Here is a 9879-nt window from a genome sequence, read left to right as displayed (position 1 = left end):
CAATAAATTGATGTGTGAAAACCAATGTAAATAGAAAACAAAATTTCATTAAATATATTTTTTCCAAATTGGAAAATAGAAAAAAATTAAAATAAATGCATTTTCTCTCTCTATAATAAATGCACTATTTACCAACAAAAGCGTAGCTCAAGTGGCATAATGTTCATACTATTAATCTCGTGGTTTGAAGTTTGATTCCTCCCATCCCACACTTTATTTACAATACTTCTTAAAAAAAAAATGTATTTTCTCTCCATCATTAATGTAGCTTCGAAAATATGGCAAAACTATCAAAAGTAAACTTTTTTGAATTTAAAGATATTTATAAAAATATATGGCCAAACATAAGTTATGTAAAAATCCCTTAATCTTAATAACTTATGGAATGGATAATGGGATTTAAATCCAAATTTAGAAATTAGTGGCCTTTTCTAAATGAGACTAAAAAAGAAAAAGGAGAAAAAAACATCACGTGAGGAAGATATGAAGGGAACCGTATTCATCTCAGCCCTATGCAATGCTTATTTATAAATTGAACATCTCCACTAACATCTGTCTGTCAGTGTTACTGGGTACGTTGACGAAATCCGAACTTACAAGCTTTTCAAAATCTCCGGCGACTCTCCGATGACTTCTCCGGCTAGGTATCTTCTTCTCTTCATGTTTGATTGGAGTGCTATCTTTGTCTCTCTATCTATCTCTTCTGTTATCAATCATCGGTTAATGCAGCAGAGGAGGGATTTTCTCTTCTTTAATTAACTACTGTCTCCTTTTTCTTGGTATTTGAGCATTATATTTATGAAGCGGATGGGTATTAGGGTAAAGGGTTTTGGTGATATAGATAAATGAACTATAGTTTCGGATTTTAAGAAGAATTGAAGGTAATTTTTGCGTTCTGCTTGTTCGTAATTGAATATGGGTAAATGTAATAATCATTTTGCGGTGTTTATGTTCTGAATTTTTTCTTAATGGTGAGTGGGAACTTTTGGTTTTGGTTGCTTAAGAGAGTAAGTTGTTGAGATGGAAATCAGGGGAACTTTGTTGGAGATTTTTGGCGGTTTTAACCAAGTTGAGTTTCTCTATAATTGGAGTCCGTGAATGAGCGATAAGTGTTCTCATCTATGGTTGTGTTTATATTTTGGGACGAGTTCTTTTCTTTGGATGGCATGAAATCGTAGTTGGTAATACATAGACGGCCTTTTTCGTTAATCTTTACAAAATGGAAGGAGAATCTTCGTAGAGTGGATTACAAAAGAATCTTCCATCAAGAAATAAAATCAGTGAGATTCTGAGACTAATAGTCCTTTAAAAAATTTGTTCATTTGCACCAACTAAAAACAGAGAAGAGCACCAAGTTTAATAAGTAATCAGAAGGCTTGGCTTTGTTTTTGAAAAGGCCGTTGTTTCTTTCCCTCCACCTCCATAGAGTCCAGCAGAAAGGCTTCACCAAAAGATTTAGTTCATGGGTTCACGAGTTCTTTAAAGTGCCTATTTTGGAAAGATTTGGAGGGGGGAAACTGTAATTTCTCATTTGGAAAGTTAATACTTTCAGACTTCCCTTTAATTTTTCCTTGCCAGTCTGTCAAATTGGTGTTAAATCATGACGTTTTCCTTAGAAGCATAGAAGTATTGAGCTGGAATTTGCACTGATTATTTTTATCTTTTTTGAGATGCATTTTAATTCGATTGGTCCATATTAATGTTTGTAATTGCTTGTGCTTGTTGAATTTTGTCTGAACTCTTAAGCTAAATAGCAAATATCAACTTTTTTTTCTTCTCCTTTCTAAACCATTAAAACAGTACTTTTTATATACTTTAGTTCTAGAGGCTTATATCCATTTGACAACAGATTTTAAAATCTAGTTGAGATTTATTATCTGCCTGACGTGTCTGAAGTTGAAAAGGCAACTTGAGGCATTATAGTCTTAAACACCCACATGTTGACTTACAAGGCAAATAATCACCAATAGTCTTATATTTTTAGACTTCTTTTTTTGTTATCCTTTTATTAATCATAAATGATAAACATCATATATTCTGTAAATGAGTTCTTGTTTCTTTGAAGTTGGCTATGATACAAGGAAATGGCAAATTTACGTGCCTCATAAAGGAACTTATGTTGTTCTGGTTATCTGTTTTCTGAGGAAATCCCATATATATACAAGGGAATGTCAACGATTTAGAAACCAAATTATCTGTCAGAGTTATAAGTAACCAAATTTGATCAATTTTGTTTTTTGTTTTGATTTCCAACCCGGGTATGCAATCTCTCTTGGACGGTTGTCACAATTTTAAGGATTTCTATTTGTTTGTCTTGTTCTCTCTCTTGCTCATGTATACTCACCCGGATGTCCAAATTCACATAATATCTATTGATAGCATAGACCAGGCATCCCGGGTTTTGATAGTCCAAGTACATCATTAAACTTGTGCCATTTCTTTTAGATATGTGGTACACTCATTTGTACCTGTCCCTGTAGCTTATCCTCCAGGCGTTCATCTTTGTCTTCTTATGTCAGTAACGTGAATACATACTCTGGCTTTAAAAAGAAACAAGTCCATTAAGTGAATCCTCTCTGTGACATTTGGGCTGCCGTTTGAGAAAAAAATTATTTACGCTTGAGAAATTTATTTTTTCCCAAAGAGATTGTGTTTGTGAGGATAAATTGTTGGAGGTGGCTGTCACAATCTGCTTGTTTTCTATCACAATCCATTTTCCGTCTGTTGTTTCAACTACATCAGCTTCACCTTGGTGAAGAAAGGAAATATTTAAGACTAAAATTTCCTTTCTCCCACTAATTTTCTCTTGAAGTATGTGAGCATTAGAAAAGTTTGACCATACAGAAAGTTTAGACCTAATCATATATTCATATATTTCTTGTTATGCTATCGTACTTTCCAATCTTTTAGTTTGGCATGTGTCTCATATAACGCTGGTGACCTCTTGTATGCTCTTCTCCCTCCCCTGCCAAACAAGATGAACCTGTCGCTTGCACGCACTACATCATATGCACACAAGAGGTTAGATGTTCCCTACACAACCTTTGCTTTGGGCAATGACTGTTTTAATCTCAGACCCCTCCATATGTCCATTAAAATACCTCCCAGACAATCTTTAACTCGAGTTAGTTCTCTTAGGAAAATATGTTCTCATATGACTAGAGTAGCGACTGAACATACTGTTGGACTGCTTATGGCCTTATATTATTGGTTCAATTTGGGAGTGTTTGTTATTTTTATTGTTAAGTTTAAAGATCCCCACCTCCAACTGGTGCCCCTAGTGGTAAGAGCTCGGATTTTTGGAGATATCTTGGTGTCCCTAAATGAAAAACTTAACATTTCAAAATCTTTATTCTCCCGAAGTTGACCTTTTGATGGATGAAACTCCTTGAGATCAGTGCAGTGTGCACTGAGCATAATATGAGGGAGATCCTTCAAAACCTCTTTTTATTAGGAAAAAGGGAGTTCAAAGACTCGTCCACAATTTCTGTTCAATGAATGGTATGACAGAGAACCATCAGACTATGTTGTAATCATATTACTCGTCTTGCAGGGTTGAGGAAACAAGAAAAGATGAGGCAGATTCTTCAAATCTTCGTCAACGCATTCTCAATGTGGCTCCCATCAATAGCATGCCATATATTGGTCCACCTCTACCACACAGCTACATTCCTTCTTCTCCACGAGTTGAAGATCCAGAAGCTATGGTGAAGGTTGGGCCAGCTATGGTATATTGTCCTCTCACAACCAGTCAAGAGTGGGATGATATTGTATCTGCCACCAAAACTGGGATTTCCCTCACTGGGACTGCAGCCATGGGAAAAGTTGGACCAGTCATTGGACGTGTGGACATCGGTGAGAACGAGAATTCATACTTCTTCCGCGTTTCTCTTCCAGGGGTGGCTAGAGATCAAAGTGAGTGAGTGTTGAAACTGATTAATTTTCTTCCACTTTGCTACCATAATGTGCAGCGTTAATGTTATCCTAACAATACAGACACAAGATTATTCTCTTATCTGTTTTTGCTTTGGTACACATGAAAATTATCTATCTGACCAGACTATTGTTTAATGGCAGCAGACAGTTTCAGTTGTGACATGGAACCTGATGGGAAAGTGAAAATAAAAGGAGTAACAACAACAGGGGAGAAGATAGTATGTAAGAATTCGCAAGTATTTCGGATGCAATCGAAAAATCTATGTCCACCAGGTCACTTCTCTATCACTTTCCAGCTACCCGGCCCTGTCAATAACCTGCAATTTTCAGGTGCTTTTGGTGCAGATGGGATTTTAGAAGGCACTGTAGCCAAAAGGTGATTAGCAGGCTTAAATGATTTGTTAGGGGGGTCAAAATACTGAGATGATTGTTGACTCATTTTGGTTTGTTGTTTAGGAAAAGGCCTTTTCTGTGGATAACTATTCATTAGGAAATATGGCCTATTAGGAAAGATGTTAACTCATTTTTTTTCTCTGTCATTCCTTTAGAAGGAGATGCTTTGAAAGGATCAGCTTAATTTTCTCGACCAAGCTCCCAGAAAAACATCACAATGATATGGAATTTGTAATTTTGTTAAAAGATCTGTTGTATAGAGAATTAAGTAGTGCCTAGTTCATTTTACTTTGAAGTTTACGATATCAATCTGTCTATAATTCTAACATTCATGATCTCTCTCTCACTTTTCTCCCCCTAACAGTCTCTCTCTCTCCCTCTGTGACTGAAATTGTCTTTCTCCCTCCCTCTGTTACTGATTGAAAACTTTCAAACCATCATAATTACGTTCACTACTAGATCAATTGACTTTACTTACCTGATTTGATCGTCTTTTAAGTTTTCTTAGTTTGGACAAGGAAAAATTTTAGTACTACAACTACTTCCATTCATTGTTTGCCAAAAAAATAAGTATTTAATAATTGCATGGACCCGTAGAATAAAATAATTTATCATCTAATCAAGTGTCAAATGCTTAATGGAAGGATTATTGGATTAGGTACTATCATAATAGTATGGAACTTTTGTTATCCAACAGTAGCATTAGCTAAGGCAACAACTTTATTTCAACAAAACTGTTCCCAAGAGTTTTTCCGATCTTTTTATGCTTTAACATATCTCTCGCCAGCTTCATTTCTTGCCAATTACAGGCTCTGGCATAAATATTTGACAAAAGTACATAAACACCACTGCCAGAGTTCTTCAACTCTGCTATGTGACCTTTCACTCTGTTAGCAAGACCTACATTTCCATACATTTCACAGCCATTCAGAATAGAACTCCAGATTATTGCATTTGGTTGCATTGGCATTTTCTTCAGGAACTCCTCGGCCTCTTCAAAGTGGCCTGCTCTACTCAAAAGATCGATCATGCAGCCATAATGCTCCATAGTAGGCTCGATACCGTAAACCTCAGTCATGGAGGTAAACTGTTTCTGACCTTCTTCGATCAGCCCGAGATGGCTGCATGCCCATAGAACTCCTATGTAGGTGATTTGGTTAGGAGCAACTTCATCTTCTGCTACCATTCTTCTGAACATATGCAGTGCTTCTTGGCCTTTGTCATGGATTGCTAACCCTAATATCATCGTTGTCCAGGCCATTTCATCTTTCTTCTGCATCTTGCTGAAGATCTTCAATGCAGTATCTGCATCTCCAGCTTTCGCATACATGTCCATAAGAGCGGTTCCGATGGGAACATACTCATGGAAGCTTGTTTTCAACACACGAGCATGTAAACTTCGTCCGGTTGATCGAAACCCCAGATGGGTGCAAGCACTTATCACACTCAAAAATGTTGCTTTATCAGGAGCAAACCCAGCCAATCCCATGTCAATGAAAAGGTGTAATGCCTCCGCTCTTCGACCATATTGACTATAGGCACCAATCATCGAATTCCAAACAACCAAGTTTCTTTGAGGCATTTTATCAAACAGATTCCGAGCAGTCGCCAACTTGCCACATTTTGCATACATGTCCATGATTGCAGTTGCAAGTATTACATTGAAGTTAGAGTTTATGTCGAATGGATCAAAACCAAGTTGGCAGAGACGATTGTGAACCAATTTCCCAGTATCGATATCTCTGCAATGAGCAGCTGCAGCCAAGGCAGTGGTCATGGTGATTTCATTAGGCTCCACACCTTCATTCTCCATATCTTTGAACAATCTCAGAGCTTCTCTCGCCTGATCATTGTTCACAAACCCTGCAATTAAGGAAGTCCAAGCAACCACATTCCACTTGGGAATAAACTCAAACACCTTCAGCCCAGAACTCAAATCTCCACAAGAAACATACATATTGAGCAAACAACAAGAAGTATACGCATCTAATTCAAACCCAGTTTTCACAATTCGATTGTGAACGCTTTGCCCATATCCAAAAAGATCGATTATGGAGCAAACTTTCAACACAAAAGGGAAGGTGAAATGGTCCGGGGAGAAGCCTTTACGCTGCATTTCTTCATACATAAACAGAGCTTCAAACTTGTCACCGCCATTGCAGTACCCTTTGATCATCGAATTCCAGATGTAAACACTTGGCTGATCAATTTGATAGAAAACTGTTCTCGCATATTCAATGTCACCCAGATCAGAATTTGCGCAAAAATCAATAAGTCTGCTGCAGGGGACTATGTTCTTGACGACTGAAGTTGTAATCATCAGACTGTGTATTTGTTTCAACTCCTTCATGGTTTTGCATTTTTCCAATAAACTTATAATACTGTAATAATTCGGTTTCATTATCTTCGTTCTCAATCAGATACGCAAGATTGAAGATCATGGAAATGAATCATCGAGTGAGAATTATGTAAAAAGAAGGTGAAGATATGAAGGGGAAATATCTAGTCGAATCTCTAACTATAATCTCATTAGAGGAAAAAAAATACTTATAGATATATATATTGTGTTTATCGAAGAGCGCTCTCAGAAAATTTTCTTGCCTCTAATTTTTCTTCTCAAACTCTTCATCTTTGGACTGTAAATCCCTAATTTTCCAACCCATTTTTGCATTTCAGATCTTCTCAATCCCAAGGCAATCAAAATGCCGAAAAGGCCAAACCCCCAAACGAAATCTTTCGAAATCCCACTTTTCAGCCACAATTGAATCAATGCAACACTGAATAAAGCAAATCCAAGAACACCACAAACCGTATCGATCTCAAAATCAGTCATAAACAACAAAACAAGACCACAAACAATCAAAAACCCAATCAACAATGGTTTCTTCTTCCTTTTACCTCTCCATCCATCATAGCCCCCTCCACCAAAACCCCTCCACAACCGCGAACCACCTCCGTTTCCATCTCCGCCGCTCAATTCCGTGACGACTAAATCCAGCGGTGGCGGCAAGATCTTGAGATTGGAAACTAAGAGAGAAGCCAATTCAAGCATCAATTTGGTTGATCTCTGAAATCCGGGACTTTTCTTCTTCTTTCTAGCGCAAATGATCGATGTTTGGGCCTGCAATCCATCGGAAACTGCTACAAGGGTCGAGAGGAATGGGGATCTGGGTGGAATTATGGGATTTGAAAGGGTAAAATTGAGAAGGGGGTTGAAGAAAATGGAGCCACTTGAAGAAGGAACTATGGCTGTGGTCTGCATTTTACTCTGATGCTTTGCTTCTCGGACGAGAGAGAGGAGAAGATGACGAATGAATGACCGTTGGGATCCACATACTTTGGAGTTCACAAAAAAAATTTGAAAATTGTGATTTTATTTATTATTTTTTATTTTTTTTGGGCAAAAATGGGTTAAAATATCAATTTAGTCGGTAATCGGTATTTTGAGATTTCGTTCGAATTCATTTACTATCGATAAATCTTAAATTTAGTTTTATTATAGATTTCTTAAAAAAAATATATATATATATATCTATTAGCATATTTATTATAAATTTTAGAAGCTTATTCACCTATTATATTTTCTTAAATAAAAATTATATTTATTACTTACCATTAAATATTTGAAGGTCTAATATCTACAACTATGTAAATTTGAGGTTACAATTTTAACGGTTTTAGAAGCATGAAAACTCAATTTTTACTTGAAAGTTTGGTGTATAATTGCAACTATCACCATACTTTAAAAGTGGTTTTTGCAATTTACCCAAAAAATACTAACAATTTTCTAAAACCAATTGAAAAATTTAGTGTGTGACATTTTAAAACATAATGAAACTAGAGCCAAAACTTTATTTTAGTACAACAATTGTAGGGTGGGGATTGAACCTCCGAGCTCTAGGGACGAAGGTCATGTCAATTACTGTAACGCCCCGAGATTAGGAGGAAGACATAAATGAACCGAGATCATATCTAAATGATAGGGATCCTGAGAACATGAAAATATGGTTAAAAAAGACAAAAGAATTGAAAGTTACTACCTATACCAACAACGTGCACCCTTTTTTTCGATGGCTCAATCTTAGGAACTTTATGAAGGAACTCGATTTACAAGAGCTCCATGAGCGGAAGCGGATCGTCCAAATCCCATTTCGATTGAAAACAAACATTTACAATAAAGCACACAAATTATGCATCTTAACAAAAATTACAGCATTCTTTTAAACTACAAAAAGAGTTCAAGTGATTATACCTTTGAATAACTCTTCTTCACGTAAATCCGTCAAATTGTCACGAACTCTTCGAACAAACACGAACCCCTCGATCAGCAACCAAACTCGAACCAAAGGGGAAGACACTCCCACTTAGTGACCTCGGTATTCTCAGGGTGAGAACCTAGGAGTGGTGTGCTCTGACTATTTTGGTTAGGAGGAAGTGTTAGAGTTTAGAGGAGGAAGACGATTGAGGAAGAGCACACTATCGTATAGAGAAGTTCTTCAATCTTGTAGACAATGAGCCTATCATATATGCTCTCTTAATCTATCATATAGATTCAATCACAAGATCGTGTAGATTAGATATGGAATAATAAAATTATATTTTATTTATCTCATTTATCATAAAAACCAACTAACCTCCCATTAAGGTGGTTAGAGAGAAAAAGAGAATAATATCCAAAATAATTAATAATATAAATAAATATGATAACCAACTTATTATATTATATTTATAACCTATAATTTTAATATTGCATCATATACAAGATAAACTATAGTTCTTTTTCTCTATTTTATGACATTTAATATAAATCATATTTATATTAAATTTAACATCTATGAATCTCATTCATAGAAAATATATTTGAAATCACATTCAATATTTATTCCTCTATTTAAAACAATAATGTATCAAAACTACATATGTTAATTATATCATATGTAATTGAATCAATTTAATTATATCATATATAATTAATTTCTTCTCTATTATATTGAACAATTCAAATTAACTCAAAAACTGATTCTCAACTAAATCTTTTGAGCTACCAAAGGGACCTTATAGACTTGTAGCTTGAAGCTCCAACGGTACGTGAATAATTAATTAAACTCTTTAATACATTATCCACTATCCGTTAATTGTCGGACACTCCACTAAAGACCGACAACTGCACTCTCTTCGCACACAGATTATATTTCTGTTGTTGACCATTTCACAATTGCTCGTAAGTTACAGCTGGACCAAATTTATCGTTTCTTCTTATAGTTCACCTCTCACTCTATATCAGTGCTACTAGATCCTCCTAATGGACAAGTAGATTCATAGTCAATATGACTAAACCCCTCTCGGGCTAGAAGAGGGTGTGGCGCCACATTGTCAAAGACCTGGAATCAGCCCTTAAGAGAGCAATTTATTCTAACTTCACCCATCTTCGAGAAGTAGTGATTCCAACTTGTGTAGCTGAGTTCTCAGCTCCCTAATCAGACGATCCCCAAAATGGTAGGCTTGTTGAGTAGCGCAATCTAGCCACTCTCACCCATACAAATCAAATGA

General features: G+C 36.1%; 3 protein-coding genes across 5 annotated transcripts; 1 reads left to right on the top strand and 2 right to left on the bottom strand.

Annotated features, from left to right (window-relative positions):
* Positions 1-512: 512 nt before the first annotated feature.
* On the top strand, positions 513-4672 carry LOC120077606 (alpha-crystallin domain-containing protein 22.3). 3 transcript variants are annotated; one of them, XM_039031544.1, is made up of 4 exons: positions 513-644; positions 3554-3915; positions 4081-4312; positions 4485-4672. In XM_039031544.1, exons 1-4 carry the CDS (start codon positions 628-630, stop codon positions 4606-4608), a joined length of 735 nt encoding a protein of 244 aa, XP_038887472.1. In that variant the 5' UTR covers positions 513-627; the 3' UTR covers positions 4609-4672. The 3 variants fall into 3 exon arrangements, with proteins under 3 accessions (XP_038887472.1, XP_038887471.1, XP_038887473.1); XM_039031543.1 differs by having other exon boundaries at positions 4078-4312; XM_039031545.1 differs by having other exon boundaries at positions 4081-4617.
* A 338-nt stretch (positions 4673-5010) lies between these two features.
* LOC120077137 (putative pentatricopeptide repeat-containing protein At3g05240) lies at positions 5011-6793 on the bottom strand. The gene has a single exon (XM_039031038.1). The coding sequence runs from the start codon at positions 6728-6730 to the stop codon at positions 5036-5038; it is 1695 nt and encodes a 564-aa protein (XP_038886966.1). The 5' UTR covers positions 6731-6793; the 3' UTR covers positions 5011-5035.
* A 76-nt stretch (positions 6794-6869) lies between these two features.
* On the bottom strand, positions 6870-7658 carry LOC120077138. The gene has a single exon (XM_039031040.1). The coding sequence runs from the start codon at positions 7589-7591 to the stop codon at positions 6914-6916; it is 678 nt and encodes a 225-aa protein (XP_038886968.1). The 5' UTR covers positions 7592-7658; the 3' UTR covers positions 6870-6913.
* Positions 7659-9879: the final 2221 nt, after the last annotated feature.

This window comes from Benincasa hispida, chromosome 5 (genome assembly GCF_009727055.1).
Source record: "Benincasa hispida cultivar B227 chromosome 5, ASM972705v1, whole genome shotgun sequence".
Lineage (NCBI taxonomy): Eukaryota > Viridiplantae > Streptophyta > Magnoliopsida > Cucurbitales > Cucurbitaceae > Benincasa > Benincasa hispida.
This window is presented reverse-complemented; position numbering and strand designations above follow the sequence as displayed.

What these genes read in the sequence shown, in the direction of transcription:
- LOC120077606 (XM_039031543.1), top strand. An exon ending in AGGGGTGGCTAGAGATCAAA is followed by an intron (nt 3,916 to 4,077) that starts GTGAGTGAGTGT and finishes GTTTAATGGCAG; the next exon opens with CAGACAGTTTCAGTTGTGAC. An exon ending in GAAGGCACTGTAGCCAAAAG is followed by an intron (nt 4,313 to 4,484) that starts GTGATTAGCAGG and finishes TCATTCCTTTAG; the next exon opens with AAGGAGATGCTTTGAAAGGA.
- LOC120077137 (XM_039031038.1), bottom strand. Translation starts at nt 6,730, where the DNA reads ATGAAACCGAATTATTACAGTATTATAAGTTTATTGGAAAAATGCAAA.
- LOC120077138 (XM_039031040.1), bottom strand. Translation starts at nt 7,591, where the DNA reads ATGCAGACCACAGCCATAGTTCCTTCTTCAAGTGGCTCCATTTTCTTC.